The sequence below is a fragment of the Clarias gariepinus genome, chromosome 24 (genome assembly GCF_024256425.1).
Source record: "Clarias gariepinus isolate MV-2021 ecotype Netherlands chromosome 24, CGAR_prim_01v2, whole genome shotgun sequence".
Lineage (NCBI taxonomy): Eukaryota > Metazoa > Chordata > Actinopteri > Siluriformes > Clariidae > Clarias > Clarias gariepinus.
Window position 1 is genome coordinate 467,600 of NC_071123.1, and position 24,552 is coordinate 492,151.

The 24,552-nt window shown below is 40.8% G+C and overlaps 1 protein-coding gene across 1 annotated transcript; it reads left to right on the top strand.

Annotated features, from left to right (window-relative positions):
• Positions 1–3,509: 3,509 nt before the first annotated feature.
• LOC128512576 (paraneoplastic antigen Ma1 homolog) lies at positions 3,510–5,563 on the top strand. Its single transcript, XM_053485922.1, has 2 exons — positions 3,510–3,636; positions 4,683–5,563. The coding sequence occupies exons 1-2, from the start codon at positions 3,510–3,512 to the stop codon at positions 5,561–5,563; spliced, it is 1,008 nt and encodes a 335-aa protein (XP_053341897.1).
• The last annotated feature ends 18,989 nt before the right edge of the window (positions 5,564–24,552 follow it).

The following is a 24,552-nucleotide window of genomic DNA, read 5'->3' on the forward strand; positions in this document are numbered from 1 at the left end:
TTGGTGTCCCTAATATACACACTGTAAAAAATAAATAAACTGTAAATTTTACGGTAAAAAAATGGCAGCTGTGGTTGCCAGAAGCTTAAAAAAATATGGTCAAAATGTTTTTGGTTGTATGGGATTGCACTCATTATACTGTATATTTTACAGATTTGATTTTTTTTTTTTACGGTTTATAACTGTCTAATTAACATGTTTATGTTGTTATAAATGAAATTTATTCCTATTGAAGGTTAAACCCTAATAAACCCTAAATGAAGGTTTATTCCTATCAAATTCCAAGGTTTACATTGTAACAAATGCGGATCATAACCATTTTTTTTTACAGCTCAGAACTGTCCTATTTAAAGATTTATTTTGTAATAATAATGGTTTATTTCCATCTTTTTTACAGCTCAAAACTTACTTACTCTCACTCATTGTCTATACAACTTTATCCTGTAGATCTGGGAATCGAACCCGGATCCTGGAGGTGGAAGGCGACAATGCTAACTACACTACCATGCTTGCTACACAAGTGCTATCATTTTTTTATTATGAAAAACCACAGTGAATTCATTCAGCAATTCTGTGAAAGCATCATTTTATCACACTAGCTGGGAGCTAAAAGAGATAGAAGTTACATTGCTAAGCATTCGGATTTTACTGTTAAGAAACTATAAAGAGTACTTTTATACTGATTGATGAATACAAACTTAAATCAAATGATCAAAACCCATCAAAATGTATTCAAGACTCGGACATTAGCCTGGTCCCATGTATTTTTATTAAAGACAGCAAAACAATTTTTAAATTCTTTAGATGTATTTTTGTTAATGTGGTTATTTAACTACATCTTCCAGAATATAATAGTTATTTAACTACATAATTCTAGAATTATGTTTTCCGGTAAGTGTACCAGTGAGAGTTGTGATACAAAAACAGTAGAGACACACCAGTATATAACAGTATACATGTCATATCTGCCTCCACACACCGTAAATATTCCAAAGATATAATATCTGGGAAAGGCTCCAGGCCCCCTGCAACCCTGTACACTGTACACCCTGTACAGGATAAGCAGTATAGTGTGTGAATAGCTTCACCGAACACTATAATTCAATTCAATTCAATTTTATTTATATAGCGCTTTTAACATCTGGTTTTGTTGAGATGTATAATTGGGTATCATCAGCATAACGATGGAAACTAATCCCATGCTTTCTAATGATGTTTCCCAAGGTAAGCATGTATATTGAGAACAGCAGAGGTCCTAAAACTGACCCTTGTGGGACCCCATATTTCACTGGCATTACATCAGATGGTACTCCATTTAGATCTACAAAATGGTATCGATCAGACAGGTATGATCTAAACCATTTTAATGCCTGCCCCTGAATACCTATATGATTTTGTAGGTGATCTATGAGAATATTATGATCTATGGTGTCGAATGCAGCACTAAGATCAAGTAAGACTAGTACACACATCATTCCACTCCAGAAAAAAGGGCACCAACCCCTTTTTATCTATCTAGAGATCCCCTTATATATGTACACATATACACTGAGATTTTATAAATCTCAAAATACAGGGCTGGCATCAACAATCAACTATGTCTTACTGTTTGGGTAGAAATATGACAGTGTGACTTGGGAGAGCATCTTTCAGCTTTTGTATTGCTGTTTGCTGCACTGGGCCCCACACCCAAAGTGTGTCTTTTTTTGTAAGGCGACATAGTTGCTCTAAAATAGAAGAAAAAATTTTGATAAACCAGGAGCAGTAATTAGTCATAGCTTATAAACTTTTGATATCCCTAGCCCCTAGTTTGGGGCTCTGCTGCTTGCCGAACTGCAGTAACCAACTTGGGATCAGTTGAGACATTGTGTGCTGCAAAGATGAAGCCAAAAACAATTAGCCTGGACCTGCTGAACAAACATTTTTCGTGAATGATGCTTTTTAATCCTCTCGAATAGTTCTCTAAAAATGTTACGTCTGGGAGGTACCATAGATTATTATATCATTGCTCAGATTTTTTTATGCCAGAGAGACCTTGCATACTGCATTGTTTGGCATACTGCATTTAGTCTGTAGCTGAAGATATGCCAAACTCAGTCACTTCATACCCATCTATCTAAAGGACTACCATTCTGTTACACTTACACCTCATGAGACACATCAAGACCCTGCTGCAGTTTGTGTTTTGTCCTAACTGTTCCATGGACGACACCATCTCCACCACATTCTATCAGACCCTCACACACCTAGACAACAAGGACACCTATGTTTGAATGCTGTTCATAGACTTACGCTCAGCATTTGATACCATCATCTGATTGGAAAGCTGATCCTGTTGGGCTGAACACATCCTTCTAACTGGATCCTGGACTTTCTGTACAGAAGGCCTCAGTCAGTGCGGATCGGGAATTGCACCTCCAGCACTACCACACTGACACTGGAGCCCTCAGGGCTGTGTGCTTAGTCCCCTGCTGTTCACACTGCTGACTCACAACCGTGTAATGACACACAGCTCTAATCACATTGTCAAGTATGCTAATGGTGGATCTTATCAGCAAAAAAGATAAGTCAGCAAACAGAGAGGAAATGCCAAGGCTAACAAACTGGTGTAAAGCCAACAACCTGTCTCTGCATGTTATTAAAACAAAAGAGATAGTTGTTTACTTAAGGAGGACATGAAATATACTCCTCTTTGAAGATCCTCAAGAGCACTAATTTGTGTTACTTGTTGTCCACCTGGCAAGACAATACGGAAAATTTATTTAAATTTAGTTTTATTTGAGTTATTATAGCTCCACAAATACTGCATGATCTCGTGTTATTTTTTATGTATTGTGATGTTATTTACTTAAATATACACTCTAAATAACAGTAGGAGAAACAATGGTAGCAGTTTACAAAAATGAAACAAAACTCATCCCACCAATACATGCACAGTTTCCAAACTTTAAATATAAACATATAGACAATTGTGAGGTGAGGGTTGTCGATGGGTGTCATTAGAGAGGTTCCCATAGTACTATGCAGTTATATATTTGTAACCCGATGAGTAATGAAGGGGTTAAAATTCTTAGGAGTATAATGTTCAATGTAATCGACATGTATTTATATATACTGTCTGACATTGATATGTTTGTATAGTTATGTTATTCTGTTGTACAGATTGTTATTTTATGTTTCACATGAATGGTCACAGTTAGAAATGAAAGTGAGAGTGTTGTGCATGCACCTGGAGTTGGCCAATCGGAGGCGAGCAACGGAAAAATACTGAGAAAGACAGCGCGTGACCCGGAAGCTGCAGATTCCTGTCAGAAAGAGTTTTTCCTGCTGCGCTAATGGAGTGACACAGAACTTTGCTGAGAAGAAAGCGTAACGCGCGTTTTCTGTGAGATTAAGAGTGACTGGTCGTCAGAACGATAACCGAACGTTTACTGAGTAAAAGCGCGGATGTCCGGAAACGGAGTCGCGAGAGTTTGTTTGTCCCCGCGTGAACTAACCTAGTTTGCGGCATGTTTGACGGCATCGCGGTTAGCGCCACGCTAATCCGAACAGATTGTGCTAGCAAGACTCGCATGCTGCAGTTCGTGAATTTCTCGAATGACCGACGGCGCGAGGACAACGCGTTGTGCGCCGACCGTTTTGTATGGACTGTAAGGCAGCGAGGAGAATCGCCCCGAGGAGCTTAAGGAGTGAGTGCATGGAATAGAGACATGGAATTGACCATTTCGTTTAAGTTCTACGAACCGTGGTGAGTCACCATTTTATTTTGTGTTGCGCCACTGGCGTGAAGCGGCCATTTTAGTTTTAAAGGCCTCACCGCTCACAAGCAACAATTCAGGCCTGCAACTAAAACTGTCTTCAAGAGTTTAACTGAAATGGGATGCCGGCTTAGTTTAAGCTTAAAAAAAAGGGGGCCCATAGTTAGTATAATAAGTTAGAAGGGAAATTATTGAATGTTTATTTTGTATTGAATTGAATGGAGTAACCTTGCCAAATTCATATTTTATTTTATAACAAATGGGAATGCTTTAATATTTTTGTTTCATTAAATTAATTTATGTTTTATAAGCATTTATCTGGCCGTTTATATTTTCTTTAAGAATACAATTATTGAAAGATCACTCCTGAGTGGCAAACGTTTGTCTTGTGTGTGTGTTTAATATATTTGGATTATTGCATTTGAGGTTTATAATTAATTGAAGTAGGTAGATAGCTAGTAGTTAATAGTTACCTAAGAACGCAACATTAGTATAACTTGTTACGTTGGAGATTTGGGTAAGAGAACCCAGGATGCCCACTTTATAGGGTCTAATTATAGGTCAACAGGGCGTTACATAAAATGGAGGCACCGCTGGGATTTAGTAAAATAGAGTAAAAGTAAGCTTAGTTGAAATTTTATGGTTTTGGTAATTATCATAATTAAAGTTTACCTAAAAATAGTAAAAATGGCTAGCCGCAACATGTTTGTAGAAGAACTTCGCAAATGGTGTAGCAGTGAAGAGTTAATGTCTCTCATGCTTTCATGTTAATTATTGATAAGGATTTAGAGGTTGCTGAAATTGAGGAGGTAGCACACACAGTAAAGTGTCTGGGTCGTGTGCGTGTTGGGGGTATGAAATATCTTGCATCCGGAAACAAGTGGATGGTGTTTTGTGAATGTAAGGAATCTGTGGATTCTCCAGCTGTTCCTTCTGAGATTCAGTCCCCTGCACAAAAAGAGCCTTGGTTGCTCATCACACTGTTTGCAAAGGCCTCGGAGCCTAGTAAGTTTAGCACTCGGTTGCAGGATTTCTTAAGGGCAGAGCAGAGAACTTTGGGTGACCTACAAGCTCTAATGGGTCATGCAGGGTCCTCACCCGAGTCCATCATTCGCGCTATGGGGGAGATATTTGAAAAAACTGTAAAGTCCCCTGCGGAGAGCAGTGGGTACCGGCGCTTACGTGTGTTCTCTGGTGTTTCTCCCACACCGGCAGGAGAAGAACAGTTCGAGCATTGGCTCGGGCAAGCTAGACTCATGGTGGAAGAGAGTGACTCCTCTGCAAAGGAGAAGAGACGCAGAATTATGGAGAGTCTGAAGGGCCCTGCATTGGAAATTGTGCCAGCAGCACGCTTGGTCAATGCCAATATTGGTCCAGACGAATGTTTAAAAGCCCTGGAAAGTGCTTTCGGAATGGTAGAATCTGGCGAGGATCTATACTTTTCATTCCGCCTCATGCAACAGAGACAGAGAGGACCTCTGTCTGATTTCTTACAAAGACTAGAGCAGACATTGGCTAAGGTCATTCGGAAAGGTGGCATTTCAGCAGCTGAAGCCAATCGAGTACGTTTAGAACAACTGATTCGGGGTGCTGTGTCATCAAACCTAATGGTAATTCAACTACGTTTGAGGGAGAGGAAGAAAAATCCCCCTGATTTCTTAGAATTGCTGTCTGAGATTCGTGAAGAAGAGGAGTATGAGACCTCACGTTCTAGATTAAATACATCGGTGCGAACTGTCAGTACTGATCTAAGCAATGAGGGTCAGATGAAGGACATTCAGGCACTAAAGAAAGAAATAAAATAACTGAAATCCATGGTGGTAGGCATGATAAATTCATCCTCTCAGACTAGCGCTGGTATGGGAGTAACGAGCAAGAAAGTAACAACACTAGAACCTGACAGTGACACTGAAATAGCCTCGTTGAAAAAACAGTTGAACAGACTTGAGCAGAAGGTGGCTGGGCAGGAGAAAAGCCCTTCAAACTGCTCGACTATTGTCTTGCCCGTAGACACCTCTAGAGATGTCACCCGGAAGGGTCAGGATGGGTCAAAACCAATCATCTGTTATCGATATGGAGAGGATGGTCACTTTTCGGCTGCATGTAGAAATAAAGGGAACCAATCCAAAGTGATCCAAAGACTTGTCCGTTCCCTTCAGAAGAAAGATCAGACCACCCTATCTAGGAGCAATAAGAACCGCCAAAATGTGTGTTATTCCAAGCGGGGGGTAGTAAAGGCTCCCAGAGTTAGTGGGTTGCCTAAAGGATTAGTAGGCCCTACTTCTCTGGTGTCTGTAAAAATTAATGGACAAAATTGCAAGGCTCTGCTGGATAGCGGTTCACAAGTAATCATTATCTTTGAGGAATGGTACAACCAGTTTCTGAGTAATATTCCAATTCAGCAAGTGTCTGGGTTAGCAATATGGGGCTTAAGTGACTCAAGCTACCCATATAAAGGGTATGTGATTGTGACAATGGAATTCCCGGCTGAAGTGACAGGCCATCCTGAAACAATTTCAGTACTAGCTTTAATATGTCCTGGTCCTAAGAGCCCAGATCAGACACCAGTCATCTTGGGGACTAATGCAAGTTTGTTCACAGGATTGGCCACGCTATGTAGAGAAACCTCAGGGGTTGACCTTTCCCAGAGTTTAGGCATTAAAATTTGTTGTCAGAAAGAAACCACTGCAAAATCGGTTACATCTGATGATGCTGGCTGTGTACAGTGGGTAGGTCCCAATCCGTTGACAATATCCCCATGTACCAGTAAATGTGTAGAGTGTCGTGTGAAGTGGAAATCATCACCCATGAGTGATCTGTTCATGATTGAAGCCTCTGATACTGATCCGTTGCCAGCGGGTGTTCTCCTACAACCAGTAGTGTTAGCCAAATCAACAGTACAGAAAGAAAGTCTCCTTGTCAAGGTTCAAAATGAGACACAGAGAGAAGTCGTGATTCCAGTGTGGAAAGTAATTGGCCGTTTACATCCTGTAGACCCTGTTATTTCGGTATCAAAGGACTTAAATTCACCTAAGAGTCTAGACATACATCTGTTGAGCTTTGGTGATTCTCCTGTTCCAGAGGTGTGGAAAACCAGATTGTGTCAAAGGTTGGCGGAAAGAGTTAATGCTTTCTCCATGCATGAATGGGATGTGGGGTTAGCCCAGGGCGTTGATCACCACATTAGATTAACAGATTCCCGGCCTTTTCGTGAGCGTTCTCGCCGCATAGCACCTGCTGATATCGAAGATGTTAGGAGACATCTTCAAGAGCTGTTAACAGCTGGAATTATCAGAGAGTCGAGAAGCCCGTATGCGTCACCAATCGTGATAGCTCGTAAGAAAACCGGTAACATACGGATGTACATTGATTACCGCACTCTAAATAGACGAACTGTGCCTGATCAGTATACCACTCCGCGCATTGATGATGCGTTGGACTGTCTGTCGGGAAGTAAGTGGTTCTCTGTGCTGGATCTGAGAAGCGGCTATTATCAAATCGCAATGACTGAAAAAGACAAAGAAAAGACCGCGTTTATATGCCCGTTAGGCTTCTATCAATTTGAGAGGATGCCACAGGGTATCACCGGGGCCCCTGCCACTTTCCAACGTCTGATGGAAAAGGTAGTGGGGGATATGAATTTGCTTCAGGTACTGGTCTATCAGGACGATCTTATCATCTTCGGAAAGACATTAAAGGAGCATGAAGAACGACTTCTCAGTGTTATTGATCGGTTGGCGGAAGCAGGATTAAAAGTTTCATTAGACAAGTGCCAATTCTGTCAAACCAAGGTGTCCTACCTTGGGCACATAATTTCTGCGGATGGAGTGGCAACCGACCCTAAAAAAGTCGAAGCTATTAAGACCTGGCCAAAACCAGTGGATCTAAAGAGTTTAAGATCGTTTCTTGGCTTTTGCAGATATTATCGACGCTTTATTGCAAACTATTCAACCATAGTAAGACCTTTGACAGAACTAACGAAAGGGTATGCGCCTACCCAACGTAAACGCAAGCTCACTAAAAGTGACCAAATTTACTTTAAGGAATCAGAACCCTTTGGAGAGAGATGGGACATGTCTTGTTCAGAAGCTTTCCACAAGATCATTCACTGCCTTTCCCATGCTCCAGTCTTGGCGTTCGCTGACCCTGACAAACCTTATGTGCTGCATGTTGATGCGAGTTTCATGGGGCTTGGGGCAGTTCTATACCAGGAACACCTAGGGGGTTTAAAACCTGTAGCTTTTGCCAGTAGAAAGATTTCACCTTCGGAGAAGAACTACCCGATTCATCAGTTGGAGTTTTTGGCTTTAAAATGGGCAGTTGTGGACAAGTTTCATGACTATTTGTATGGGGCTAAGTTTACGGTTCGCACTGACAACAACCCTCTAACTTACGTGCTGACCACTGCTAAGCTGAATGCAACTGGGCATAGGTGGCTCGCAGGTTTAGCGACTTATGATTTCAGCATCCAGTACCGCCCTGGCCGAAACAATGTAGATGCTGATTTACTATCGCGAAACCCACCAGAGGGTGACTGTTCTGGTGATTGGAAAGACATTCCATCACCTGGTGTGAAAGCCATCTGCCAGCGGGTGGAAGTTGAGACAGCAGACATGTCGCCTCAGTATGCACTTGAGTTAGGCGCATCACCAGAATGCATACCTGATGCTTATGCTCATCCGGTGCGCTTGAATAGGGAAGGTCTGGAGACACTGACCAAACAGGACATTAGACAAGCACAGATTGATGATTTGTGCATTGGACCAGTGTTTAAAGCTGTTAAGCACGGCAAGTGGCCGGAGGACAAGGGCCTGCCACCTGAAGTAATGTTGTTAAAAAGAGAACAGAACAGATTAGTGTTCCAAGATGGACTGTTGCATCGTATAAGCAAAAAGCCCTCAGGAGTAGAGATCAAACAGTTAGTTTTGCCGTCCAGATATGTACCTGTTGTTCTAAAGTCCTTGCATGACGACTTAGGCACTTGGGACAAGAGCGGACGACTGATTTAGTAAGAACCCGATTTTTCTGGGCCAAAATGTCCAGCGAGATTGAGAGCTATGTACATAATTGTGGGACATGTGTAGCATGTAAAAGTCCAGTGCAGAGAGCACCTTTGCACCAGATACAAGTAGTGGGCCTATGGACTTGATCTGTATTGACTTTTTGTCTCTTGAGCCTGACAGTAAAGGAATGAATAGCATACTCTTAGTGACTGTTCATTTCAGTAGGTATGCTCAAGCGTTCCCGACCAGGAATCAAAAAGCCTTGACCGTTGCTAAGATACTGGTCGAGAGATTCTTTGTCCACTATGGACTACCAGCAAGGATTCACTCAGATCAAGGACGTGACTTTGAGAGTCAGTTGATAAAAAAAACTTTTAAGATTTTTGGTATACGAAAATCTAGAACAACACCGTATCATCCACAAGGTGACCCTCAACCTGAGAGGTTCAATAGAACACTCCTGTCAATGCTTGGAACGTTGAGTACAGGGAAAAGGTGTCAGTGAAGTCAGCATGTTAAATATTTGGTCCACGCATATAACAGCACCAAATGCGACGCCACCGGCTATTCTCCCTATTATCTCATGTTCGGGCGGGAAGCAAGGTTACCGGTTGATTTGTGTTTTGGTGTGTCCCCTGACGATGACAAGGTCCCTCATTCTCAGTATGTAGCCAAACTGAGTGAAGAGCTAAAAAGTGCATATCGTTTAGCTACGGCGACAGCAAATAAGACACATCGGAGAAACCAGAGAAACCATGATAAAAAGCTGAATTTTCAAGTGCTAAAGGATGGAGACCGGGTTTTAGTTAAAAACTTGGGCTTAAAGGGGAAACACAAGCTGCAGAGCAGGTGGAACCCTACTCCATATATTGTAATTGACAAAATGCCTAACCTGCCAGTATATCGTGTCCAACCAGAGAATGGGGGAGGGCAAGTGAGGACCCTGCATAGGGAACATCTTCTGCCCATTGGACAGTTTGTAAGAGTAAGAGGAGAAACCACAGGTAGTCAAGAGAAAACTGCGAAAGAGCGCAGAGACGGAGCAGGCCATAGGGCATAGAACAGAGAGTGAGTTAAGTGAGTCATCTTCAGAGTTTGATCACCGAGAGTATTGTCCACCCAGCATCCCAAGGTTGACAGAATTAGTGCGACTAGACTCCGAAAGAGTACCCAGCTTAGAGTCGTTGTCGGAACCAGAATCAGGGACTGACTCAGGGGCTGATATCTTGGAGGGGACTGCTGGAGAAGAAAGCGAAGTGGTAGAGATGATTGTTATCGAGGATCCTGATTCTAATCAAGTTTCAGAGATCAGTGGGGATGTTGGAGAGAATACTGAGATTCAGTTGCCAGAGAGGGTTAATGTGGTTGGGAAAAGGAGGGTTAAGCCTGTCATTAGACTTACCTATGACAAGCCAGGTAGAGCAACGGACCAACCCATAACCATAGTTCACAGAGGGATAGTAATTACAATTGGGTGTAATTAAGAATCCTGAACAAGACCTTTACGAGTTTGATTCTTTGAAGTCAAACATGTTCAGAGGATAAATCTGATGAGGACATCAGCCGTTTAGAAGGGGGAAGATGTAACCCGATGAGGAATGAAGGGGTTAAAATTCTTAGGAGTATAATGTTCAATGTAATCGACATGTATTTATATATACTGTCTGACACTGATGTGTTTGTATAGTTATGTTATTCTGTTGTACAGATTGTTATTTTATGTTTCACATGAATGGTCTTCTTCTTTGTCTTTCGGCTGTTCCCTTTCAGGGGTCGCCACAGCGAATCATCTGCCTCCATCTAACTCTATCCTGTGCATCCTCTTCTCTCACACCATCTAACTTCATGTCCTCTCTCACTGCATCCATAAATCTCCTCTTTGGTCTTCCTCTAGACCTCCTGCCTGGCAGTTCCAACCTCAGCATCCTTCTACCGATATATTCACAATCTCTCCTCTGAACATGTCCAAACCACCTCAATCTGGCCTCTCTGACTTTATCTCCAAAACATCTAACGTGGGTTGTCCCTCTGATAAACTCATTCTTAATCCTATCCATCCTTGTCACTCCCAAAGAGAACCTCAACATCTTCAGCTCTGCTACCTCCAACTCTGCCTCCTGTCTTTTCTTCAGGACCACTGTCTCTAAGCCGTAGAGCATCGCTCGTCTCACCACTGTCCTGTACACCTTTCCTTTCATTTTCGCTGATACTCTTTTATCGCACAACACACCTGACACTTTTCTCCACCCATTCCAACCTGCCTGTACCCGCCTCTTCACCTCCTTTCCACACTCTCCGTTGCTCTGGACCGTTGACCCCAAGTACTTAAAATCCTGCACCTTCTTTACCTCTGCTCCCTGTAGCCTCACCGATCCTCCTGGGTCCCTCTCATTTACACACATGTATTCCGTCTTGCTGCGGCTAACCTTCATTCCTCTGCTTTCCAGAGCATACCTCCACCTCTCCAAATTTTCCTCCACCTGTTCCCTGCTCTCGCTACAGAGCACAATGTCATCTGCAAACATCATAGTCCATGGGGACTCCTGTCTTACCTCATATGTCATCCTGTCCATCACCAGAGCAAACAAAAAGGGGCTTAGAGCCGATCCTTGATGCAGACCCACCTCCACCTTAAACTCTTCTGTCACACCTACAGCACATCTTACCACTTACTTACAGCTCTCATACATGTCCTGCACCACTCTAACATACTTCTCTGCCACTCCAGACTTCCTCATACAATACCACAGCTCCTCTCTTGGCACCCTGTCATACGCTTTCTCTAAATCTAAAAAGACACAATGCAACTCCCTGTTACCTTCTCTGTACTTCTCCGCCAGCATCCTCAAAGCAAATACTGCATCTGATGTACTCTTTCTAGGCATAAAACCATATTGCTGCTCACAAATGCTCATCTCTTCCCTTAACCTAGCTTCCACTACTCTTTCCCACAGCTTCATTGTCTGGCTCATTAGCTTTATACCTCTATAATTGCCACAGCTTTGCACATCTCCCTTGTTCTTAAAAATTGGCACCAATACACTTCTCCTCCATTCCTCTGGAATCCTCTCACTCTCCAAGATCTTGTTAAACAAACTTGTCAAAAACTCTACTGCCATCTCTCCTAAGCACTTCCATACCTCCACAGGTAAGTCATCAGGACCAACAGCCTTTCCACTCTTCATCCTCTTCAACGCCCTTCTCAACTCACTTCTACCAATATTTGTTACTTCCTGTTCCACAACAGTCACCTCTTCTACTCTTTGTTCTCTTTCGTTTTCCTCATTCATCAACTCCTTAAAATACTCCTTCCATCTTCCCATCACCCTCCTGGCATCTGTCAGTACATTTCCATCTCTATCTTTAATTACTCTAACCTGCTGCACATCCTTCCCATCTCTATCTCTCTGCCTTGCCAACCTGTACAGATCCGCCTCTCCCTCCTTACTGTCTAGCCTAGCATACAAGTCCTCATATGCTCTTTGTTTGGCCTTTGCCACCTCTACCTTCACCTTACTCTGCATCTCCCTGTACTCCTGTCTACTCTCTTCAGTCCTCTCAGTGTCCCACTTCTTCTTAGCAAGCCTCTTTCCCTGTATACACTCCTGGACTTCCTTATTCCACCACCAAGTCTCCTTGTCCACTTTCCCCTTACCTGATGATACACCAAGTACCCTCCTACCTGTCTCCCTGATCACATTGGCTGTAGTTGTCCAGTCAACTGAAAGCACCTCCTGACCACCCATAGCCTGTCTCAACTCCTCCCTAAAGACTTCACAACATTCTTCCTTTCTCAGCTTCCACCACTTTGTCCTCTGCTCTGCCTTTGTCCTCTTCGCCTTCCTCACCACCAGGGTTATTTTACACACGACCATTCTGTGTTGTCTGGCTACACTCTCCCCTACCAACACTTTGCAGTCACTGGTCTCTTTCAGGTTACAACGTCGACACAAGATGTAGTCGACCTGAGTGCTTCTGCCTCCACTCTTATATGTCACCCTATGTTCCTGCCTCTTCTGGAAGAAAGTATTTACCACTGCCATTTCCATCCTCTTTGCAAAGTCCACCACCATCTGTCCTTCTACATTTCTGTCCTGAAGACCAAACCTGCCCATTACATTTTCATCACCTCTGTTCCCTTCCCCAACATGTCCATTGAAGTCTGCACCAATCACCACTCTTTCACCTCGGGGGATGCTCTGCATTACTTCATCTAACTCACTCCAGAATTTCTCCTTCTCTTTTAACTCACATCCTACCTGTGGGGCATAACCACTAACAACATTGAACATTATCCCTTCAATTTCCAGCTTCAGACTCATCATCACTCATTTGATACTCTCTTCACCTCTAGAACATTCCTTACAAACTCCTCTTTTAGGATAACTCCTATTCCATTTCTTTTCCTATCCACACCATGGTAAAACAATTTGAACCCTGATCCTAAGCTTCTAGCCTTGCTACCTTTCCACCTGGTCTCCTGTACACACAGTATATCCACCTTTCTTCTCTGCATCATATCAACTAACTCTCTTCCCTTCCCTGTCATGGTCCCAACATTCAAAGTCCCTACTATCACTCCTAAACTCTTGCCTTTCCTCTTCTCTCTCTGCTTACGAACACGCCTTCCTCCTCTCCTTCTTCGACCAACAGTAGCCCAATTTCCACCCTGTAGGTCAACAGCACCAGTGGCGGTCGTTGTTAACCCGGGCCACGACCGATCCGGTATGGGAATTATATTCTTGATTCGCATCATTGATTTGGCAAATGTTTTACGTCGGATGCCCTTCCTGACACAACCCTCTGCATTTATCCAGACTTGGGACTGGCACAAGAAGACACTGGATTGCGCCCCCCCATGGTTGCATTGTTTCACATGAATGGTCACAGTTAGAAATGAAAGTGAGAGTGTTGTGCATGCACCTAAAGTTGGCCAATCGGAGGCAAGCAATGGAAAAAGACTGAGAAAGACAGCGCGTGACCCGGAAGCTGCAGATTCCTGTCAGAAAGAGTTTTTCCTGCTGCGCTAATGGAGTGACACAGAACTTTGCTGAGAAGAAAGCGTAACGCGCGTTTTCTGTGAGATTAAGAGTGACTGGTAGTCAGAACGATAACCGAACGTTTACTGAGTAAAAGCGCGGATGTCCGGAAACGGAGTCGCGAGAGTTTGTCCCCGCGTGAACTAACCTAGTTCGCGGCGTGTTTGACGACATCACGGTTAGCGCCACGCTAATCCGAACAAATTGTGCTAGCAAGACTCGCATGCTGCAGTTCGTGAATTTCTCGAATGACCGACGGCGCGAGGACAACGCGTTGTGCGCCGACCGTTTTGTATGGACTGTAAGGCAGCGAGGAGAATCGCCCCGAGGAGCTTAAGGAGTGAGTGCATGGAATAGAGACATGGAATTGACCATTTCGTTTAAGTTCTACGAACCGTGGTGAGTCACCATTTTATTTTGTGTTGCGCCACTGGCGTGAAGCGGCCATTTTAGTTTTAAAGGCCTCACCGCTCACGAGCAACGATTCAGGCCTGCAACTAAAACTGTCTTCAAGAGTTTAACTGAAATGGGATGCCGGCTTAGTTTAAGCTTAAAAAAAGGGGGCCCATAGTTAGTATAATAAGTTAGAAGGGAAATTATTGAATGTTTATTTTGTATTGAATTGAATGGAGTAACTTTGCCAAATTAATATTTTATTTTATAACAAATGGGAATGCTTTAATATTTTTGTTTCATTGAATTAATTTATGTTTTATAAGCATTTATCTGGCCGTTTATATTTTCTTTAAGAATACAATTATTGAAAGATCACTACTGAGTGGCAAACGTTTGTCTTGTGTGTGTGTTTAATATATTTGGATTATTGCATTTGAGGTTTATAATACATTGAAGTAGGTAGATAGCTAGTAGTTAATAGTTACCTAGGAACGCAACATTAGTATAACTTGTTACGTTGGAGATTTGGGTAAGAGAACCCAGGACGCCCACTTTATAGGGTCTAATTATAGGTCAAAGGGGCGTTACATATTTACATATATAAAATAAACACCAAACACAGTATTACACCATTCTTTTTATTTTTTTATTTTGTTAAATTAAAAATTTTTTTTAAATAAATTGTAAAGTTTAACTAAACAAGGGAAAGTTTTTACACTAGATAAACTAGTTTGCCACTTTTGCCTCAACAATAATATATAGCTATCAATTTATTACAATATAAAGCCTAACAACAATATTGTTTTATATAAAAAAAACTACCCTTTCGTCAAAGTCTTTTCAAAACATGGCATCTGCAGTGGCGATCGCTGCAGGTGTAGTTTACCTGTTTACTGTCGCATCTGCAGCCTATTAATTGACAAAAGCTCACTTTTTGAACCTTGGGTCCAAGCAAGTAGCATTAGCAACTAGCATACTGTTTTAAGAACTTATGTTTCAAGACCTTTTTTTTGCTTATTATTATTATTAATTACCTTTATAACCTTCCCTTGGATAACAACTGAGAGCAACTATAACCTAGCATAAGCAATTTCCCTCTGGGATTAATAACGTTCTTTAAATCTTGAATCTTAAATCAAGCTTCTCAATAAATTAAACTTTCCCAAACCCTCAGTTTATTTCAGACATGAGGGTGTCCACTAATTTGTTAACAGGTTCTAAACAGTAGTGACTCCTCTGAAACCTGGCAATGACTTTGAAGGCAGTCACAAACCTACAAAGATGAACAATTATATTGAATGTAATTTCTCATAATTATTATTATTATTATCCATATTGTACACATGTTTTGTAATGTAAGTATTCATATATTTAAGGAAATGAGAGTTTAAAATCCTGTTTTATATGAATGTTAAGCAAAAAGAATTTGAATTATTTACTTTTCTGCACTCACTTTAGTGGTGACCTCCTCCAATTGCTTAATGGTATCAACATATTTTTTGGCAATTTCCTATTTCTCTTGTGTTAATGTTGACAAGGAAGCATTGGTGAGTGCCTGGGTGGAGAGATGATTGTACCCTTCAGATCAGTGAACCTTTTCAATGTGTCATAAGTTGAATTCCACTTTGTGGACACGTCCTGTTTTACACTTCTGTCATATCTGTTTTTGTGTGGTCTTGAGTCTGTCTGAAGCAACTGGGCTTCTGTGGAAGTATTCAGCAATAGAGATCACCTTTTGCAATAGAGATCACCTTTTGCAATAGAGATCACCTTTTGGTTAGAAATGGGCCCGATCCGATATAATATCGGTATCGGGTCCGATATAGCTGTAAGTCCGTCGTCGGATATTGGTCGGACAGGCCCGATCTATATATTCCAGTTCGCAGCTTGCACTGGACCTTAAACTCGACGCAATGCACCGCTCCTTATTCCATACCATAAACCTGCGGCAACTTCGATCTGAGCAAGCGAATAACATTAGCCGTTGTTGTGAACAAAATGTCGCTCGTTTGGAGATAATTTAGTTTGGAAACGCCGAAAAGCAAGACGGCTACTTGCAATGTGTATAAAGCCAGCGTGCCGAGGGGTGGAAGTACGGTTGCGTCATACATACAACTAATTTAATCAAGCACCTGCAGAGATTTCACGGAAAGAGCAGGGGTTTATGCTAGCAAACAGGAAAAAAAGACACGGCAGAGAGAGCAGAAAATATTATTTTGTTTAAGAAAAACCTGCCAAGGTTTCTTGATAAAAGTGTTTAATGCCCTAGATTGACTTCCACATTTGACTTCTTGTTTTTTTTTTTCCAGATTTTGGAGGTAGCCACATTGTTTCGGGTTTTTTTAACTGACTTTTTTTTTTTACTCTGAAGATGTTTATTTCTTTGCAGTTTTATTTTAAAGCCTTATTCAGTTGGTGCTGTTGTTGGTCTGTTGCTTGACCTGTCAAATAGATGCGTCTGGGCTTATTGTTTTTAACTTACTTTTTTGAGTGTTAAGATATTTATTTAAAATGTATTAGTTTTGCACTTTTATTTTTTACACAGTTGTTGCTGCTAAAATGGACATAATACTTGAACTTGTTTCAAACAAGATTGTTGTGTTTTTGATATTTACAAAATCTTACAGCTGTTGCTGCTACCTTTTTGTGAAGTGTGACATAAATTCCTTTGGAATGCCTTTAAATACAAAGTAGTTGTGTATATTTTTTTGCGCTTCTAACAAGTGCTTAATAGTTTATTTATTCTGTGATGTAATCTTACAAACAGCACAATTTCAACAAAAATAATGCTAATATTAAAGTAAAAAGATGTATTATATCGGAATCTGTATCGGTATCGACAGTCGTGTATCGGAATCGGATCGGAACTGGAAAATCGTGGATCGGCCCATCACTACTTTTGGTCCTCCTTCAGTGCAGCTTTGACAGTGAGGTTTAGCATATAAGCAAAGCATGGTATGGGAGCTAAAACAATATTTCTGGCATTGTCTGTTACACAAGCTACAATTTTGTTATTCACATTGTATTCATTAGTAACCCTGGACAACTCTCTTGCCAAGTGAGAGTTAATGTGTCTTTCTGTAAAAACAAAGCAGTCTAAAAGATTTTAAAAAATCCTCTATAAAATGACAAGTCACAGTCATGTAACCTATGGTGGAAGTCCAGCAGTCTGTTGTGAGATATACAGCAGAGGCACCCTTGATTTTGTCCATTATGTCTGCCCTTGCTTGTTAAACAAGATTTTTTTTTTCTTCGTGGTCAAACGTATGATGGGGCCAAAAGATTTAAAAATTCTTTAAAGCCCTTATCCTCAACAACTGGAAATGGTTGAAAGTCACAAGCAATCATTTTGACCATGACCTCATCAAGTTTGCTGTGTCTCAATGGGGTTCATCATGGTTAAGACAACTGTCCGTTGAGGTTTGATGATGGGGTCTCGGTGCCCTAACTGATTCTTGGATGATGGTGGGTGCTGCTGCTAAATTGGTTGTTGTGGATGTGGTCAATGTATTAGTTGAGGGTCTGGCTAAAGTGATGCTGTAAACTACTCCAACTGCAGAAGGGCCACTCTCTGTTCTCACTTGTGCTAACAGCGCAGTTGGGTGCATAGATTTCACGTGTTTCCTCAAATTTGAAGTAGTTCCTTCTTTTGTGGAAAAAGTCTTCTTGCATAAATTACACTTAAAGGGGTCATACAGGCCTACATGCACTTTTTTAAGCTGTTTGGACTGAACTGTGTGTTAGGAGAGTGCGTACACAACCACTCTACAATGATAAAGAGCCGCCTAGTGGTTTTCTTTTCATTTATTACAATAACATGCCCCTTCTGAAATCAGGCCAATCGCAAATGCCTGTCGATGTGACGCCACACCACAAGAGGCCACTCCTACACAAGTTGATTGACACTGGTGTTTTAGCAAAGACCCGCCCCGAGTGAGAAGAAGCTGTCGGCCATTGTTTTTCGCCGCTGGAGCAAAATGGCGCCTAAGCGAGTGTTGTGTACAGTTGTTGGGTGTAATTGCGAACACAGCAGTTGTCACTCACTACCTAGGGTTAGTGACCTAGGGTACCTACCTAGGGTGAGGACGCAGTGGCTGAATTTAGTTTTTGAAGCTAACGTCCCCGCCGATTTACCTAAATGCGTTCATGTTTGCGATAATCATTTTTCACCAGACTGCTTTATAAACGCAGGTCAATATAAAGCAGGTTTTACTAGGAAGCTGCTCCTAAAAAATGGATCTGTACTAACGCTTCGTGTTCCTGCTTCATCTTCACCAGGCTCGGTGAGTGTAATTTATTTTACTATGACTCTTTGCAGATCGCCTTTCCTAATAATCACGATGAATGCGGAGTGTAAGTTAACTTATACTCTCATAGAACATGGTTATGGCTTCTTCTCTGTGTACATCCGTCTCTATATAATTCCTAATCGCCCGTTTATAATAAACAATGCATTGAGGTGATTGTCTAGTTGCAAACTGTGTACGTAGTCGGAAAACTATATTATGCTTACCTTTGTTACGTTAGATGGTTTATAACGATGTCTGTCGAAGATTAAGAAGTCATGTAAACACATCAGTAAACACATCACGTCCATATCTCTCTCAGTAAGCTTCTCCGCTTTTGTTGTTGTTGCTCGCGGCAGCGTAACAGCCCGTAAATTTATGCCCATGCAGTGATGAGAAAGACAAATCGAGTCGATGCATGTCCATTCTTTTAATTTCTGCGTTGTCAGGCGATATTACAAACTTCCGCGTAGGTTCCGTACTTAAATCAAACCAAAAACGACTGAAGAAAACAGGCTCAGGCTCTATATTACAGCGTTTTCCAGTTTGGACTGCATTACCCACAAAGCACTGCGTTGTGGGCAATGCTTTGTGGGTAATGCAGTCCAAAGCATTGCCCGCACTGGACTACACTCCCGTGGCTATACACACGTGTGTTGTGAAGACACGCCCCACAGAACGGGGGGGGCGGGCTCAGCAGAGGTCATGAGTATTTAAATTAGCATGTACTGAAACAGGTTGCTGAGAACAGAGCTAGTTTTTACCAGGTAAAATTAGTGTTTTTTTTTACACAATAATTTAGAATTTTTAATTAACGTATAATACAAACTTTTCATTAGGACCCTAAAGATCATATTAACATTAAATGAAAAATATGATGTGTAGGACCTTTAACCTCTGTGGCTCTGTGTGCACAACTACACCTGGTGGTCATCATATCACTCTGTCACAAGTCACTTTAAATAAATCACTTTTAAGCATATTTTGCACTGCACTAGACACTTTAAATATGTGGATTGCACAAACGTTGGACATTACCATTTATTCTACCATTTATCCACACAAAAATTACATAAATATATACCTACCCGTTCAGCTGCTCTTATTGTTCTATATTTCTTCATACATTCTTCAAATATTTTCTGTATTGTGTATTTTTGTTGTACAGTTATTTATTATTTTTTTTAACTTTAGTTTTTATATTTTATTTTATTTTTTCCTACTTTTATTTACCCTATATTTTAATTTTCATATTTATTTCCTTTACTATTCATAGTCTTCTATTTTAGGTCACGAGCAGTTGTCTAAGCATTTTACTGCATATCGTACTGTGTATGACTGTGTATGTGACAAATAAAATTTGAATTTGAATTTGGCTGAAGTTGCCAGAAAACGTGTCTAAATGTCACTCCTTTTTCTTGTGGCCATTCTCTTGAGCTTGTCAAAACAGATCTTGAAGATTCCCTTCACAGCACCTCATTTAGTGTAAAAGTTTAAGGATAGGTGGGGAGGGGTCACTGTTCCCTTGGAGATGGCCTTTGAGAGTGACAGTTGAACATACCGGATACACCCTGAACTTTGTTTTACCCCCACACTTTATATTAGTATTTAGGTAACATTTGTTTGACCCAAACATTTGTAGGTTTTTAATTTTATGTTATATTACTGTGTACCTTTCCATTTGTTACACAAAATATGAAGCAAACTTGTTTAATATTATTATTGATTGCAACTAAATGTTGTTTGAACTTAATACGAATAAAATTAGAATTTGAGGCTAATGCACAGCCTCAAGTTTGTATGAGATCATAATTTTATTCTGCACCTGCATGGTTTTTCCTCTTTAGACTTTCTACTCTTTGGCTGTTTCTCAGCCATCACTCCGTCATGACAAGGTGTGGAGTCCTGCATGTTAGCATGTGATATTCAGCAATGTTAGACGATGGAAGTACTTCATTCTCTATTCACTAATCTGACCTTCACATCCTGATGAGCCTTGCAAAAGTATTCATACCCCTTAAACTTTTCCACATTCTGTTGTGTTACAACAACAGACATAAATTTATTTTATCAGGAGTTTATGTGATAGTTATGTGAACACATAATTATGGGATTTTTATTTTATTTTATTTTTTTACAAATAAACATCTGAAAAGTGTGCCGTGCATTTGATTTTCACCCCCCTTTTCTCTAAAACCCCTAACTAACATCCAGTCGATACAGTTGCCTTCAGAAGTCACCCAATTCCTAAACAGAGTTCATATTAAGACAAAGATACCGCTGAATGAGTTTGGCTTAATGAGTTTGTATTTGGCACAATCATGTGCTTTAGAATGTGGGGATTCTGTGTCAGTGAACGTATCGAGGGAGGAAGTGTGTAATAGTTTTGCATTACCTTGTTAAGTAACTTGTTGAGTGAGCTGTGTGCCCAGGACACCATCACAGCGTACCTGATGGAAAAACATGTGAACCTGTATAAGGAGCGTAAGAGTCTATAAACTGTAGAGGCAGAAGTGTTCGGCTCTGTTTTTATTAAACCGAAGCCCTACATAAAGTGTTCCGTATCATTTGAGAGTAGTTAGAACAGAATAATCTTATATCTGGGTTTTTTTTTTTTTGTTTTTTTTGCTAAAAATCTATTTAGGCATTAGGTGTAGAAAATAAAACACAGCACCCAAACATGAGGCACAGATGAAATCAAAATATAGAGAAATAAATGTATAAAACTAAAAACCTTATAACCAAAACCTGAACTAGAAAAGAGTTGCAGAATTTTTCATTTTCTCACGAGGACAAGAACCAGAAAGAAAGGACGCCTGAGAAGGTAGATAACGGTGTTTACAACAAAAGGCCGCTAGAGGTCGCTGTAAGATCAAGAAAAGTATTGGAAAATCAACTTGCCTTAGAGGAGGAGAATTTAACGTTCCCAATGCTTATTACAGTGAGGAGGTTTGGTGGCTTTTAAAACATCTATTGTAATGTTAGATATGGTGGAATTTCCCCTTAAATTAAAAACTGCCCAAAGTGGAGCACAAAGTTACGCCTTTGGATGGAGGTTTATAGAAACATAGCCAATCTGGGACAGGGTGAATGGGGTGCAGCTCAATTCCTTCCACAATCTGTTTTACAAAAGAACGTTTTTATGTATTTTATTTAATTTCTTTGGCTGTGAGGGGGAGTGGGTGGACTAAAAAAAATAGAGACAAAATCAAATTAATATTGAGTTTGGAGCAACGAAAGTAAAGTTTCCCATCCCATGAGAAGATGGAGACCCCTCTCTCTGGACAGGCAGAACGGCAATGGTCAGGAGGGTGACACTGGAAACATAACTTTTGTCATGACAATGCATGGACTGATCAGGGCTCGAACAGACAGTGCACGGCAGGTCATTGAGGCCTAGACTTACATTGAGCTTTGAGCTAGAGACCTGCACTCCCGCGAGACCCAGCAGATGGAGTGCGGCGCGGGACAAGACTTGATGGGTGAATGCGGGTGCGGGCGGTAAGGTCCTCATGTATCTCCCGCGAAATGGAATTGTCTTAAAATTTATTTATTGAAAACAAATATTTATCTACTGCACAAAAGCAACAAGAACGACTAAATTAAAATGAAAACAATGTACAGGCGCAAGGTCAGAAGCTAATTCTCGCATGGTTCATGCGCGGAACTATGGGCTACAGGCCCACACCACAGGCAAAATGTCTAAAGTGCATGACGCAGGTGGAACACTTAGTGTTACAGATATAAGTTCATTATTAAAGAAAGGAACATACAAAACTGGACATTGCTGAAGGCAAAAAAGCCTAACGTTCTGAAGCAGTATTAGGCCAAATGCTTTTCTGCTTGACAACTTGAGAAATCAACGTTTATTATTATTTTGTTTCACTGCAGAATTATTAGCCTATTTCTAACAGTTCTGAGTGTATTCATCATTTCATTTAATTAACCTCAAATAAAACAAAACATATTTATTTTCCATTTCTTTATTATATATACTCAAAAGGGAAGCAATTAAAACAAATAACAGAGTAGCGGGAACCCCATCCTCTACCTTTACTTCCACAGACTGGAGTGCGATAGTCATCCGAACCACTCATTGGTAATATCAGTACACAACAATTAATTTAAAAGAAAATATAGAGACTGGAAAGCAAATGATGATTTACAAATGTCTGCAGATCTCAAATTTCTCAAATTCAGTCACTAAGTGAATAAAGGAGTGAATACATCTACTTTTGTCTCTTGTCAAAAGTAAAATGACCTCAGATTCTAAGCAAAATTGTGTCCACCTGGTTTTCTAACGCGAAAACTTTCAAATGAATCCTCGGTCGCTTCAGATACCCTCTTGATTGAGGAAACACCGGGTCACGGCACCAATGTGACATATTAACATGAGAATATAATAACACTGCACTGTCACTGTGATGCCACCTGAGGACAGTCTATCACCATCACCAACAGACAAGCTTTATATTCACAGGATAAAGCGGTATAGAAAATGTTTGGGTCTCTTGTACTGGACAAATGGTTTAACTCTTTGTTTCTGTGTTAGATGTACAGTGAAACCTTGGATTACGAGCATCATTCGGTAACATAACTGAATTTGGAAACGGGCGTGTATTTCAAAACACTTGTAAACCAAAGCAAATTTTCCCATAAGAAATAAAGGAAACTATGGAATAATGGAAAATTATTTGTTCCACAGCCTCCAAAAATAAAGACATAAAAATAATTAATACAAAATATAAAGTAAAAATACTTTGTGTGTGTGTGTGTGTGAAGCTAAATAAGCGGAGAGGAGGAATTAGACACCCGTCTACCTGTTCTCGTCTTACACAGTAACCCTTCTTCCTCTTTTATTCGAGTTTTTCACACACACACACACACACACACATATATTTATCGGAAAAAAACAAGGAACATCGCTAATGACATTCGCATACTAACGGAATAACTGCTGTAAAGTAAAAATAAAACAAATGAACCTGCACTTTACCTTTGAAAAGAATGGCAACAGAGCAGTGTTTCCATTAGAGAGAGAGAGAGAGTGTGTGTGTGTGTGTGTGTGTGTGTGTGTGTGTGTGTGTGTGTGTGTGAAGGAGAATGGTATCCAGTGACAAAGTGCAGGCTGATACGGAGAGGGAGAGAGACAATGGATCTTTAACCTCTCTAATGAGACTTGCTTATACACGCGCTGTACAAACGCGCATACAGACACAAAATAAAATATGTTTTACACACACACACGTGTTAAAATTATTTAATTCCATTCAATTCAATTTTATTTATATAGCACTTTTAACAATAGTCATTGTCTCAAAGCAGCTTCACAAAAATAAAAGAAATTTTTTAAAGAAAATTTTTGGAAGTGTGTATGAGTAAGAAACCTGTCTCTAGATAATAATGAGATGAATGAATAATTAATGAATGAAATTTCTCTGATGAGAAGCCAAGGGTGACGGCGACAGTGGCAAGGAAAAACTCCCTGAGATGGTAATAGGAAGAAACCTTGAGAGGAACCAGACTCAACAGGGAACCCATCCTCATCTGGGTGATAACAGATAGAGATGATATAACATCATGTGTGTTATGCAGCTGAAAGTTCAATATAACAGAGATTCTTTAAATTAACATGAAGTCCAGTTCAGCGCTGGGAGTCAGTAGGTGCAGAGGGCAGATGGGGTCTGGGTCACTGGAAGCACAGGAGCAGGATGTGTAGCTCCAGCCATCATAAAGCAGAATCCAGCTGGAGCTGGTCCTTCTCTGGATGCCTCAGGATCCTCACAGGGTTGGCCTTTGTCTACTGAAGCTGGTACAATCTCCAGATGCCTCGGGATGGGTAGAAAAGTACAGAACAGATGGAGAGAATTAGCGTAGTTGCCATTCAGGATAGGTGTACTGGAGTATGAGGTTATGGGATGAGTTACGCGTATGCCAGATTAACACTGTCTGGAAGGCTATTCCAAAGCTTAGGAGCTAAATATGAAAAAGCCCTACCCCCTTTTGTAGATTTTGATATTCTATGAACTACCAGAAGTCCAGAGTTTTGGGATCTTAAGGAGCGTGGTGG

Bases quoted from the DNA above. Each gene is read 5' to 3' on its own strand.
- LOC128512576 (XM_053485922.1), top strand. From the start codon at position 3,510: ATGTTTGACGGCATCGCGGTTAGCGCCACGCTAATCCGAACAGATTGT. The intron at 3,637-4,682 runs GTTTTGTATGGA...TGGATTCTCCAG, and splicing joins CAACGCGTTGTGCGCCGACC to CTGTTCCTTCTGAGATTCAG.